The sequence below is a fragment of the Styela clava genome, chromosome 13 (assembly GCF_964204865.1).
Source record: "Styela clava chromosome 13, kaStyClav1.hap1.2, whole genome shotgun sequence".
Lineage (NCBI taxonomy): Eukaryota > Metazoa > Chordata > Ascidiacea > Stolidobranchia > Styelidae > Styela > Styela clava.
The window spans coordinates 10,207,676-10,222,051 of NC_135262.1; the positions used below are offsets into that span (position 1 = coordinate 10,207,676).

The following is a 14,376-nucleotide window of genomic DNA, read 5'->3' on the forward strand; positions in this document are numbered from 1 at the left end:
TTTCAATTCATTCATTCAAGTATTTGAATTGGGTGGTAACTGACTCAGATGACCGTATATGGTCCTATCGTTATCACCCAGTCATATACCAAAATCTGCATTATGTATTGTTTGCGTGGACATAACGATCGTTTCAATATTATGTTGTTGTTGTTCTTGTTCTTGTTCTTTAACACGTTTTTAAAAAGTCGCTTTTCTCTTCGAATACTGGACCAATTGCTTTGAAATTTTCAGTGGTTGAAGATAAATTTTTTCTCCAGAAGGCTATTACTTTTATTTATTTCAAAATTTTGCGTGAATTCTATGAAATTTGATATTTCGTCTAAAATTTTGCTGTATTATTTTTTATCCATGGGAACACGGATTTTAGTCAGTGTCATGACTGGCTGTACGTTTTGATTCTGCAAAATTCTGAACTACTGGAAATTCAGAACTTTTTTGAGGGTACCGGTAGCGTCAAAGGTACCGGTAAGGACTGATTCGCTCTGGTCTAACGTGTCCATATATTTGTGCGTAGCTCTCTTGTTTATTTATTGTATCATCACTATATTTCCTGTTTGACGAAACAAAAAAAAAAAAAAACTCTCTCTCTCTCCGATTACCCTGCGTGGTTTCGCAGGTTCCAGGGGATAATTATATGCGGATTGCTGGAATCCTAGCCGCCGCAGGGTGGTTCATGCAATTGCTGGTACTATCATATCTCAGATATTCCGGTATAGTTGCTTGATAACGACAACTAAACTAAGGCTTTTCCGAAAACAAAACGGTCTTAGATCAATTTTGAAAACACGGGAAAGCAGTGGCAAATAGTACAGAATCACGAAAACTAGCCCATGTTGATTGATTTCGCTGATTGTCCATTTCTACGGAAATATGAACAAGAAAGTAAATACCAGAGAAAATATCCATTATCACCCAGTGGGCCTTAATATTGCTCAAAATACCCTAATCCCGAAAATGCGACAATACTGGTAACAATTTAGTATATTCGTGATTAAAGCCTAATACATTTATCGAATTTAAGAAAGTTGCTACCCGGTTTCTCCTGAGATTTATGTCGCATTTAAGCCTTAATTGTCAGCTGTCCCGTAGGAGTTAATTTGATCTGAACACCTCTATGCAAAACTATACATGTACACTAGTACATTATTTTGAAAAATGAAATATAGGCCTCAAACAATGAAAACGAGTTATGATAACTAAAATAAATAACTAAAATTGTGATAACAAAATTTCAAATAGAAATTTCAGAAATACCCCTCAGCGAAGTTAAATGTTTGTGAGCATTTTTACCGCGTTGGAATTATCTTCAGCTGAATTGTTGCAAAAGGCTAAGCCACCGTTTCGTTTTTAGGCCTGGCTGCTGAGTCAAAAGTGAAGCAAGATGGCGAATGCACTGAAAGCGAGTTCGTTGTACAGATTTATGACACATAAACGTAAAGTTTTATCATTGTACAAAAAATCTCTTCGACATTTGGAAGCTTGGTGCTACAATTTAGGGAGGTGAGAATTTCGAAATTTTTACGTTTCATAGTTTTGATGGGGTCTGGTATAGTTTAGTACCACATCCACGTCCAAAACGCGCAGACGATAACCCGAAATCGAGCAAGCTATTACTCTCGTTTTCTCGTCGCAACGATCACGATAGGAGAGAGATCGCCGGCTTTAGCAAGTTCTTATCGGCGACGCAGTTGCCGTTCCGGGCGATCGTAATTATACTTTGGCAATGCCTATGACGTGATGGTGACGTAATTTTTGGATGGCATAGTCAGGTGATGGTTAGGAATAACATGTGCAAAAATCGTTATGCTACGCCCACTGGAAGTACTTGTCGTACTAAACTATACTAGACCCTTTTGATGTACCGGTAGTAGCTTTGCCGGCTGGTGAATAAAATAGTTATATATGACAATACAACAGAACTATATCCCTTCAGAAAAAAGATTTGCACATTGAAATGCGTGTGACTGAAAACTGGTAAATACAAAACTAAGTTCATTACTGTAATATAATTAAATGCATTAGGTTTTGATGTATTCGACCTGTAAATTTTTTGTGTCCATTTTATTTTCAGTTAAATGTTGGTGTAATAACTCATGATGATCAGTTCTGGTCCTCAATTGCGATGAAATTCAGTATTTTACTGTATATTAATTTGTGTTTGAATTATTTGTGATTTCTTGCATAACGAAATAAACTTTTTGTGTATTCACGTATTTGCAAAATGAGGTTACTGCGAATAATGCTTCATACATTCAGACATAACTTTTTTAGGCCTCATTATTGCTACGAGCGAACACTTTTGCGGGCAAGATTTGATCAACATAAAGATGAACCAAGTGAAAACAGAGCAGCACAGCTTTTACGACTCGGTGAAGAAGAGTTCTGGGAAAATCAAAGTCCCGATCCAATCGTGTGGCCAAATGACGGTGTTGAGCCAGGTGTATTATTTGAACGCCTTAATAAATATAAGGTCAGTATATCGTTATGTGTTTTCTATTCATTTGGCACTGTTGCCAAACCATGTAACTCCTAATGGATCCTGTTTTGATTATAAAAATTTCCAAAAGAAAGCTTAAGATTGTGTGATTTAGTAATAGCAACCTATTTTAAATTGCATGAACCGGTCATTTCCTCTATATTAAAACAGTTTTTGTGTGCCTACTAGTATATCCTATCGTAATAATAGATTCCTGAGCACTACATCGAATTTTGGAGTGCAGAAGAAAAAGCTATGTTTCCCGATTTCCTTGCCAAACGAGAAAAATGGATCGAAATTCGAAAACAAACCTGGGAACAAGAAATGAAAATATTGCAAGAATGGGATAAAAAAAATATTGAAGAAGTGAGTACTGATTCGAGAATTTAAGTCATTTTATTGTTCTACTGACATCCCTCGTTAATTTCAGGGAGTTCCTATGACTGACCAACTACCAGCAGCTAAGGAGAAAGACGGATATCCGCCTTTTTGGTGGCACACTGTTACAAGGCCTTTAGAACAGCCAGAGAGAATGACATGGTTTCCAAGAACAGCAAATACATCTTAAATTTCACTTTTTTTCTCTCTATCAAATATAGGTTTTTCTTGACTTGTGCATATGAGACTTGCTTAAAACAGTGTTGCATTTGTTGGGTCCTAACTTGTAGGTTCAACCGTTATCGACATGAATCTAGCATAGGCTTGCAAGTGAGGTTTCATGCATCGCACCTACTACAATGGATCAAATTAACAACATTAGTCCTGTTCGTGCATCTGAAACAAATAACTGGTTACCGATTACAATACCAGACACAAGGCTGTGTGTGGTCTGTGATATGGTTCAGGCACACCCACGGCACTGGTTGGAGTCCCTTTGTTCAGGCTACGCAATCTGTTTCATATTGAGGTACCCGAACCACGGATCTGCTTAACTCTTCTTTCCTGCCAGGTGCTGCGGATTCTTACAATTAGTTTCTTTGAATTCTAGAGAAACCCCTGCCTAGCCTTTCAGAGTATTCAAGTGGTAGGTTCAGCATCGCCAATTTGTTAAGACACCAGTTGAATAAATATTTCTGATGCGAACGGCTCGGCATTATATTATTACAATATTTTATCCTAACAACACAAACACAGCATGTAGCGTTACTATCACAGTTAATGCGCACCAAATTGTAGTGAAGTATTTCCTTTTAACAAATCAAGTTTTTTTGCTTTGTATTCATCAGCTTTTGCCTGGTTCTTTGGCACTCCATCTCCTCTTTCATGCATCAGAGCCAAATTATGACAACCACCTGCGTCTCCTAATTCACAGGATTTTTCAGCATATTTAGCAGCTATTTTAAAGTCTTTTTTGCATAGGTTTTCAAAGCCTGTCATGTATAATTGGCTTAAAAAATTACAACCCACAGCGTCATTTAGATCACATGATCTTTGAATCGCTTGTACAGCATCAGTAGGTAGATTACTGATTTCAGTTTTACAGTCTGCTTTTGAATAATCAACTTTTTCCTTTGTTGTGTTCCAAAATTCCTCTCTTAGTTTCTGTAAAGAAGATGGTATTTGGGTATGCAAAAATGATTTATTGGTCTCAAACACTCCATCCGAAATATATGAGTTGATATATCATCTTTAACATAAGGAACATGGCTGAAAACCAGTTTGTTCAACTTGCAACATAGGAGTTCTAGAGCCACAATGTGACATGTATTCAATGCAGTAATGGTGAAACTAAAGGACTAAATTTTCTACAGATTGATTTGACTAAGCGTTCCTAATTACTCACTGGAAACTGCGTTAACAACAAGCCCATGTTGCAACAGCTTGCTGCAATTCTGTCATTTTTGCCTTCATCTTTAGTCTTGGTCTGGATACATGCAGTTCTGTAAGAGTCGAATGCCCCAACCTGGCTTTTTGCCAAGCCACCTGAATTTATATATAACTCGTAAGTATGTACAAAATGATGGGGATTAACTGCAAAACTTCAATAAGAGGGACAATTTTGATATAGTAGTATAGACATTTTTTGATATATTGGAATATATGATTTGGTTGCGACACAGTGGACACAAAACAGCATGTAAATTACATGAAAAAGTCCCAACACCATAAGAGACTATCTATAATTTTCAAAACAGTTCTAGGGCTCAGTTTTTCAGTGATGTGGATAATACTGTAATATGATAATCCTACACGTAATGCCTATGTCACTCACCTTTTCCAAGCATATAAAATTGACCAACTTTGTAACAGCATAGTGGATTCCTATATGTTTGGCAACATGTTTTGTAAGCAGTGCCTGCACCTTTGTAGTCCTTTCGCACGACTTCTAGAAAGTTGCCAAGCCTGGCACAACCTGTAGTATTATAGACAGTAGTTAGTCAATAGTTTTGGAGAACTTGTATTAATTTTTTCATGTTTTCCCAAAAAATTCAAAGAAGCTTATCATTTACCACTGACTGCAGCACTAAGTTAAATTGTTGAAGGTATAAAACAGCACTCACTGTCTGAATTGAACTCTTTTTCGCACCCAAACATAAATTCAATCTCGGTATTTTGCAAATATTCTTTCACCTCTTCCTCATTTTTAAAATTAATTTGGTCCATGTCGCATTTGCGCTGGCCCCGCAATCACGCTTGGTAGTACCGGTATACTTGTAGCAAGGTATCTTCTGTTGCTAACCCTGGCAGTGTTCCCTTTGAAATAAAAATTCCACCCGAAAAATATCCCACAAGAAATATTCCTGAAAATTGCTACAAAAAATATTTGTTCTTAAGAAATTTATGTTGAACATCAATACATGCGCTCCTTGTACCGTACCGTTAAAAAGTGCTAAGCAGTCATTCAATTGTTCCTAAAACAGCGAATGTATGTAAATGCCTAAAGGAGGAGTTCCCAATTTGGGGTACATCTCGACATAAGGTGCGAAAATAGTCTTTCCATAGCTTGTAATTTGTCTTACAATATTATCATCTGATTTAAATAATTTACCAAGAAAGAACTCTTTAGGAAGTCACAGTTCATTCAAAGTAGAAGCTGTAACCACAGAGAAGAAGAATGCTAACCATCTGTGCTGTAACTACACCACAGTAACTAACAAGCTTGCTTTCGTAGTTCCCATGACCTATTTTGACCAATCACAGCACGCAGTGCAATTTTCGGGGTATGCTACGCAAGCGAATCCTAAATTGTCTAAAGCAGTAGTTCTTAACCTGGGTTCGATCGAACACATGGGGTTCGGTGGAGCTGTTCCAGGGGTTCAACGAAGATCCTCCGAAACAGTTTCATATTATATGATTGTCTATTACCTATTCCACTAATCATGCAAAAATAACTGAAGTTCATCTCAGAAATTCAAACTTACACCTTCAACAAATAATAAGTTAGCTTAGCTGTGTGTATAGCTTCGCGCAGATATAAGTTTAAGTAGACCTGTCGATGTTACACTGTAGCGAATGTGCATTGTGTAACTATGGATTATAATGTATTTTACCCTTTCATATTAATAGCATGTAATATTTCACAAACTAGGCCGCATTATGTTTCGCAACAGCGATAATGCATTCGCTCCATGTATTGCCTTTCTCGTTTCGACCAATTTGATAACGTATCGTTTCCGGTCTGCCGAGAATGCTCTATAATATTGTGCTTTTCTTGTTCACTCGATTTATGACTTGGATCTGACCGTAATCTTACTGCATTAGGAATTAAGTGTATACAACTTTATCTGTACTTGGAATTTGGATCGTGCATCTTTTCAATAATATACAACAATTCGACAATCATCATCGTGTGCTTATTATCGTCTGAGGGAATCCAGATTGGAGTCACATTCCATAACACGTGAAATTAATAACGTGGGAATCGAACTTTGAATATTAGGGTGAACAGTCTTTATCCCTAAGACGCACTTGTCTCCCTATAACACCTTTGTTCCCAGTACATTTCATCGAAAACTTCATAGATGTCGTACATTTAGTCATATAATATCCTATATCTATTTCCGTAAAATAAAACAATTGGCAAACGCTTTTATCCGAATTTCAATGCAGTTTGAGAAACAAATTACTTGAAATACCGACGTTTTTGATGCATATTGGCATCTTTCGGATTTTCAAAGTTGCTTTTTATTATCAAATTTTCACTTATATACACGTTTATTAACTTGAAAAAAACATCTGCTTCCTTTGGCGCCGACACTTTTGTGACAAAACAATGGCTATTTCCACACGGGGTATTGATATATATCTAAGGTTACACACGATGTTCATTTTCTATAACCTTGCACAAAATTAACTTCCTCTTTAAAAGTTAGGATTGGGGAGATAATTTCAACCGTTCAATGCGATGGGGTTCGGCGGCAGGGATTCAGCAGGCTCGCAAGTTAAGAACCACTGGTCTAAAGGGTAACGACGAACTGAAAGTTAGGGAAACCCTGACCTAAAGTTTGGCACTAACCCCATGATATATCGGCGGAATATATTTTTAATACATAAAGGCGGAGATGTACCAATCAAGCAGTCATTTCATGACCCTTTTTAGTTAGAGATATAACTTTATTTCGATTCCATAATCCGCATAACAGACGATAAAGTATTTGATAAAAGTGAATAAATCAAAAACTGATTATAGAATCAAGAGAGCAAACAAAACAATACAGAAAGATATTGCATTGCATAAAATGATTAATAAAAAATAAACGAAAACAAAAGCAAGACCTTGAGCGAGGCAAAGCGAAGGTTTTGTCATAAAGAAGTGATACGTTTTCATTCACCTGCAAGTATTGATTCAATTCACACACAACCACAGAGGTAAAATCTTAAACCGTTGAAAATTTAAAACAATTGGTAGTTAACGAGAACGGCGTTTTTTCATACACAACAAGAAAAAAAATTCACACAACAACAAAATTTTGACTTCGCGCCCGATAACTTGACATTCTGCTATTATTTTTTCAAAAATTTTGGAAAGCGACGTTAGAAACTAATGGGTTTATAACTTCCAAGATCTGAAATGCTACCCTTTTTGAGAAGAGGAAGAAGAACTTTGGCTGTCTTGGAATTTTGAGTAAATATTCAACTATTTTGAATGAAATTTCATCGACTCTCAAACTAGACTTAAGCTTCATTTTGCGTATGATGTTTTAAATTTCCAACGATGTGATGGGCTCGTGGTTCGATAAAAACATTCGTTACGTTAGGAATGAGCTACTTTCAAGGCTTCGTGATTTTGCTCCATTTAATCATTTCTCAGAACCGACGTTGGCGCACCGTGCTGAGCGTTAGGAACATGCTTGCCATCGCACCTATGCTCACCCTTGGTGGGATCAAATCCCGTCGGAGGCAATTGTGTCCTAGGTGATTGGTAAACTCCTGTCGTCTTATTGTGCTAACGTAACCGCTGGTTGGTAAGATTTCCTCCAGCAGTTAATTCATGCATTTGAACATGGACTGGTAACCAAACGAGATGCCATATGATTAAATCATTTTGACTATTTATCTAAATGATCATGCACTGTTTTAATTTTCACAATTGATTATTAGAATTGTTACAAATTACACAGATAAAATTGATGGTACAAATTTTGTACTTATTACACACATACGAAATATTTAATAACGATATGATAAAGGCTGTGGCTGTAAGTCATACCCAGAAATATCATATTTAATTAACTACTACTAATTAATTAATCGAATTGAATAGTTTTGTTTTTCACAATAATTATTACTTTCAAATTACAAGTCGCCATGATGCTGATAATTCAACCATACACCACCAATCATACTTCCATCAGCAAAAACGTATATTTCAGTTTTAGGAAGATTGAAACTTAAATGGTTTTCGGTGAATTTTCTTATCCGAGAACTGTGTACATAACATATGAAAATATTGCAAGCATCACAGCTAATATTATTCCCAATCTTACTCTTATTTGTCTATCCATACGGCTTTGGAATCCGCAATCGTGCTCCCATTTATTATTCAAAAGTTTGTGAATCATATCCGATTTTATGTTCTCTCTTGGAAAAGGCGTATCCGGATATCCGACGTTCAAAAAGTCGCACAGTGGCTTCCAGCCATCTTTAACATTGTATATTAAAAGTTTTTCATTCGGACAAATTGATTTCACATAAAGATTATGCTGTCGATATCGAGATCTAGGAAAGTGAAATATGACATCGTTGAAGCTGGTTCCACTTCCATTACATTTGAACCCACGACAATTGCACCTGTATACTATTGCACCTATATAAATTTTTTTTGTTTTACGGATATTTGAACCCATACTAACCCTAACCCATGGGTTTTAGCACCCACAAATAGATTGGACCCGCGGATATACACATGGGTTTAAATGTACGGTCACCATTGAAGCTGCCCATCGTGCATACATAGCCTACATTAGATTTTCAGTAACTTACCTCAGAAACGTTTCAGTATGTGATCCATACATTACCGGCAATCCAAGACAGGCCGGTATAAACGCTCTTTGCGTTTTATTGAATTCTCTGGCAAGTGGTCCCGCAAATAGTAAAAGTATTCTGAGTAAAGTTTCATTCATTCTAAACGAATAAATATACCATACGAATCCTGAAGGTTAAATCGACAGTGGAGATTAAAAGTATAGTCATTACTTCATTAAAAGAATAGTCAAAGAAATCATTACTTCGCAATAAGTTACAATATGCAGTTTCTTCCATTTACTCACGTTACATATTGGTTTGCAACTTCAAAATGTTTTTTCATACTTTCGTACCACTCATCTTCTGTCGAACGAACCGTCAGAATTATCTATAACAAAAATAATAAGATCACAGGCTTTTTATTCTTTGCGCATAGGAATATCAGTAAAGTCAGTTGTAGCTTAGTTGCGCCACACATACGAAACTCGGAACCACATGGTTCATAAATACCAGATATCTGTCCAAATATAACATACGAAAGTCGAATCTGCGCGATCTTATATATTCGCCTAGAATCTGACTTCACGCATTTGTTGTGAACAGAATGATCCCGTTACATAGGATGGTACTGAACTAGTCGAATTCACCAAACCTTAATAAATCACCTGCAATCAAATGAGTTCATGAACTAGCATTGGCGGTCTGAGAAGCTGTGTGATTTTTTAAATTCTGTTATAATATATCTGCTATATGCAAGCGAAGTCACTCAGCGGATATGTTATATTCAAAACTGGGGTAACTTAAAAAAGATCGGAGATAACTGGGATGACACCTGAAGCTTAAATAATCACCAAATGAATACTATCCATGCAATCAGTTTCAGTCATTTGTGATTTACGTTTCCATTCGCCAATTTATTTGAATTTTCTTACTTTTGCATCTGGGAAAGCTCCCATTATTTGCTCCCAAACAGCAACAGCAGGCCAGTCCATTACTGCATCAATTTCTCCCAGAAATTTTTGGTAGTCTTCCACGGATGCCGAGTTCTCGAGAACCTGCAATTTGATGTAAACATTGCAAAAATTATAACGCTACAGAAGTGTATAATTCCACATAAATTGCAGTGATGCAAATTTTACAATACTGAAAATAAGTGTCCGAAATAATGTCACAAATTCGGACACAAGAAACATATGTATCATACATATAAAAACGTACTTCAGACAGTTGGATTCGAAACGAGTGGATCCGCTTCCAAATTATTAGAATACCTATGTCTTTATAAAGGAAGCAATTCATAATCACGTAAGACAATATAGCTTGCTGCTGTTGTGGCGCTCCAGAAGCGTGTGTACCAATATGGAGGTAACTAATTTTGTATATTCACTTGGCTAACACAGACAGTCCCCGAACTAATAGAACTAAAATAAGGAAAATCGGAATAAAATTAGGGCCCAACCCCAATTTGGTACACACACTACGGGAGTACCGCCGTTGCTTGCTCTATTACCAACCTTGTCCCACAACTCTTTTTCGTAGAAAAACTGTTCAAATACATCATGTACATTATAGCCAAGTATTCTTAATGCTTGAGCCATAGTTTTTGTACCGGTTTTCTGCAGTCCTGCACATATTATCTTCATTTTTAATCCTTGCCTGTAGCAATTATCCGACAGTTGTACAATAATTATCACGACTAGCCAGTTAAAAAGTAACATGTACATTCAAGAATTGATCCTATACGTTCACCAAATCTTACCATTTCGCGTTCGTAGATTGCCCCAATATGGATCTATGAATTGTTGTGCTAATTTGTTGTTGAATGAACATAAATTACACACAAATGTCATAATATGCTCAGCAAGCTATCGACAAGAGTTAATACATTGTATGCATCTGTGCCTTGCTCTCTTGTTTACCCAAACAGCTTTTGGCTAAGAACTATACTTTATTGCGAACTGCGAAATCAATTTGTATATCATCAACCTAAACTTAGCATCGTGCAGTCGTTTTCTGGAGTAGGCCTACCCGAAATAAAAGCATTTATCACATTTTCACGTAACGTACCACACTATGCCGTCTCACTATATATCGGGCCTGAATCTCTCGCATTCAACGTAAATCATTATGTAACCATTGGTCAGTCATTCAAATATTGACACGACGAACATACTCAAATCATTGTGTATAATTCGATAAATATTTCAAGATGTGCATTTTTATATATCAGCCTAAAATACACGTATTTGATAACGATTTTACAGACTTTACCGTCGACTCTGCAGATGTGTCTTTTCCGAGATTATTTTACGCTAAATATTACAACGGGACCTGTCCTGCTAGCTAGAGCTTTCGCCCATGTCCCATCGAACAACTCCAAAACTGTTTAGTCTGTCAACAAAATAAAGCTCCTACTATACTGAAGCTACCCTCTGTATAGCTGCTTTCTGGGCTCTGGTCATGAAGTTGTTGATATCTTGTGTCAACTAACATAAGCGCCATACATGGCGCATGAATCGCATCAGAATAATACAGAATCAAATCGACTAAAATGTGTACGCCCCGAAGCTATACTTTAGCTGTCCGTACTCATTTGATTACGAAATTCTTATTATTATGTTATTGATCTTTTTAGGTCACTATGACTGCACGTTATCTGATTACTGTATTAAAGTAAATAAGTACTGTTAAAACGCTTCCGTCATTAACTATTTAAATAGCATTCCACCGTAACTTTAATGCTGTTAAATAGTGTCAGTCGCTGAATGTTTAAATAACATTTTAGCGTAACTTCAATACAATAAAGCGCCAGTCATCAAACGTTTAAAGAGCATTTGTCCGTAACTTCCATACTGGTCTGTATTATATTACCGTGAGAGGCCTGTACCATAAAACGAAGAGGGAAATGAATGCTGCTAATAAAGTAAAAACGATATACATTTCAGTGTACATATCTTTTATGTACGCATCGTATTTCAGCCTTCGTTCAGTTATCTCCCCGTTTTTGTTCATATGTGGAAACGGATAATTTGGAATGTCCTCGTTGAGAAATTCGCACAATCCGCCTTCTACGTTATATATGAATAGACGATCCTTGGGTGCATTCTGTGAAATGTAGAAATTTCCATAAACATTATATTCATGTATGTTTGAAGATATATCTTATATGGTGCCGTAAAATATCCTCACGTGCTTTATTATTGCTGATGCTTGTTTTTGGGGTGTTTTCTCCTAGTTTTTTTTTTTTTTTTTTAATAACTAGTTGGTCTTTCCTACAAACACTTCTCTCTCAAAACATCTGCTCTTAAAGCACGAGCAACTATTTTTTTGCACGGACAAGCTTTTTTGATTTCTGAAACATACACCGAAATCCTCTAAAGACAACGCGATGGCGAATTGATTACATTTGCCATATACAGGATCGGATTTCCATTTTAATGTTAAAGGTCTTTTCCAGAATACAACCAGTTAAAATTTAGAAAACTGATATTCGCTCAATTTTTTAATCACGTTAATAATTCTTGTCTCAAACATTTTTCGTTCATAAGAATAAAAAATTGAAATAGGCTCGAATAAATGAATTTGTCCAAATTTGAGATTAAGAACAAAATATATTGAAATTGAAAAGTTTTCATCCTAATAATAAGAGTAGACTCACAAATGACGTAGCCTAGGGCCTATCATCGCCCTGATCGTATATAAACGAATGATACCTACATTTTTACCCAGCAGGAGCTATTCTACTATTTTTGAAAAGACAGAAATCTTTTCGGTTCGGCATTGCCTACCCACTTTATTATCTCCGGGGTGAGTGATGGTGAATCCGAGATGTGTAACTTGCGAATTGCGACACCAACAGTCCAACACGGCTAATCCAACTCTTCAACAGCTAGCTGCTAGACGACCATCGGGACAACAAAGAATAAATCACGGGAACCCAAAACTAAAAGAATATGACTTACTTTTATAACGTCGTCATTGTATTCGTCATAAAATTTCAAACATGTTTCTTCGTTGTCAATAGGAAAGCATTTCCTTAATGAAAAACGCTTCGCAGCGGGTAGTTTACAAACTTTGGCTACTGCAAAAATAAATATTTACACCGGTCGGAATAGCACATTAGGTATCAGTGAAATACTTTTCATAGTTTCCTATAAATGGGTGATTTGACATTATAGTCAATAAAAAATGGAATAATAAAATGGAGCTCAGGTTCAATTTTTGGATCATTATAACTTTTCTTTTATTTCTAGCCTGCGACTGAAGAAAAGAGAATTGTGTAGAATAGATAAAGCGTTGTTCAGCTCTCACAAAAGTAAACAGCATGCACTATATCTGGAGTGTTTAATAAACAAATTGAACTTACGTGGTCTGCAGTGAAAGTCCCACCAGCGCCTGGCTGTTGGTGAAAATATGGACAGAGGGAAACCTAATGCCGATTGGTTGTATTTTGTCAGCTGATTTATGTAGGATTTCACCCAGCTTTCTCGCTCACGCATCGTGAGAATGAGCTGAAATCAAATCACACTTTCAGTTAGGCTACATTTTCAGTTTTCACTAAACTGCAGAAGCGATGGCTAGTATTGACTTAATTGCTTTCTATATTCACGGATTACAACAGAACAGAATATCCATGGTTTTTAATCGCCGGGGCAGCAGGCAACTGAATAAAATATTTCACTCGATATACGTTAACATTTACCCGGTATGTTAGTCGTTGCATTCACCTTTATATTTGGAAATGCAACCAAAAACTCTTTCCAATAAGCCATTGCAAGAATATCACTGAGAGTATCGAAGCCTTCAAACATTTTCCGCAGGTCTTCAGGTCGGCCTTCTCCGTCTAAGAACTTATTCCAATGTTCATATAATTCACTGAAATCTCTGCCATGGTATGACACCTTGTAATCAAGTAGCCTCAATGCCTCACACATAGTTTTGGTTCCAGTTTTCAGGAACCCTACGATCAGGACCTTCATGATGGTCGAGTGAAACGATCAAAATTGCCTTCGACGGTGTAATCTTGTGCAGACATTTGGTAAACAGTTTGGGAGAATTGTATAAATAGTAAATACCTGGCCATGAATGCGGCAATGGTCCTTTCGTCCACGGTATTTCATCGATTTATTATAATTTTATTTGTCGTTTAGTAGGTCACTAATTCAATACTTGGTGCCTGGGAATTAGGACAGGAAGAATTTTTACAAGATTGTAAAAATGGCTTTGTACACAACTGGTATTCATTGGGTTAGTTATGTGATAATCAGCCAAGAATTTTTGACTAAGCTTTTAATAAATTACCGTACATAACGCTAGCGGAGGAAGACCATAGTCGTTTCACGTGGCACTTGTCGTCCCATTCATGGAAATTGTTTCGTGTTGCGTCTCCGGCTTCATTGTGTGACGCAATATTTTATAAGCAAAGTATCTGTTACGCATTATAACGTCCGGTTACTACGCCAATTGATATAAAATGCGTGGCCCAAACTTGT

General features: G+C 36.6%; 4 protein-coding genes across 6 annotated transcripts; 1 reads left to right on the plus strand and 3 right to left on the minus strand.

Moving 5' to 3' along the window:
* The first annotated feature begins 1,317 nt into the window (after positions 1-1,317).
* Positions 1,318-3,097, plus strand: LOC120332497 (NADH dehydrogenase [ubiquinone] 1 beta subcomplex subunit 9-like). The gene is made up of 4 exons (XM_039399749.2): positions 1,318-1,503; positions 2,275-2,473; positions 2,690-2,845; positions 2,910-3,097. Exons 1-4 carry the CDS (start codon positions 1,385-1,387, stop codon positions 3,045-3,047), a joined length of 612 nt encoding a protein of 203 aa, XP_039255683.2. The 5' UTR covers positions 1,318-1,384; the 3' UTR covers positions 3,048-3,097.
* A 446-nt stretch (positions 3,098-3,543) lies between these two features.
* On the minus strand, positions 3,544-5,280 carry LOC120332496 (cytochrome c oxidase assembly factor 7B-like). The gene is made up of 4 exons (XM_039399748.2): positions 4,981-5,280; positions 4,692-4,832; positions 4,263-4,402; positions 3,544-4,021 (listed from the first exon to the last, which is right to left on the minus strand). The coding sequence occupies exons 1-4, from the start codon at positions 5,081-5,083 to the stop codon at positions 3,635-3,637; spliced, it is 771 nt and encodes a 256-aa protein (XP_039255682.2). The 5' UTR covers positions 5,084-5,280; the 3' UTR covers positions 3,544-3,634.
* Positions 5,281-7,012: 1,732 nt separating this feature from the next.
* On the minus strand, positions 7,013-10,976 carry LOC120332494 (uncharacterized). Of its 3 annotated transcripts, none has more exons than XM_078119183.1 (7): positions 10,644-10,973; positions 10,399-10,508; positions 9,817-9,939; positions 9,190-9,272; positions 8,903-9,043; positions 8,407-8,638; positions 7,013-7,976 (listed from the first exon to the last, which is right to left on the minus strand). In XM_078119183.1, exons 1-7 carry the CDS (start codon positions 10,732-10,734, stop codon positions 7,866-7,868), a joined length of 891 nt encoding a protein of 296 aa, XP_077975309.1. In that variant the 5' UTR covers positions 10,735-10,973; the 3' UTR covers positions 7,013-7,865. The 3 variants fall into 3 exon arrangements, with proteins under 3 accessions (XP_077975309.1, XP_077975308.1, XP_077975310.1); XM_078119182.1 differs by having other exon boundaries at positions 10,399-10,540; positions 10,644-10,972; XM_078119184.1 differs by lacking the exon at positions 7,013-7,976 and having other exon boundaries at positions 8,591-8,726; positions 10,399-10,540; positions 10,644-10,976.
* Positions 10,977-11,729: 753 nt separating this feature from the next.
* Positions 11,730-14,115, minus strand: LOC120333063 (uncharacterized). Its single transcript, XM_078119185.1, has 4 exons — positions 13,612-14,115; positions 13,251-13,395; positions 12,847-12,965; positions 11,730-11,989 (listed from the first exon to the last, which is right to left on the minus strand). Exons 1-4 carry the CDS (start codon positions 13,861-13,863, stop codon positions 11,747-11,749), a joined length of 759 nt encoding a protein of 252 aa, XP_077975311.1. The 5' UTR covers positions 13,864-14,115; the 3' UTR covers positions 11,730-11,746.
* Between the last annotated feature and the right edge of the window lie 261 nt (positions 14,116-14,376).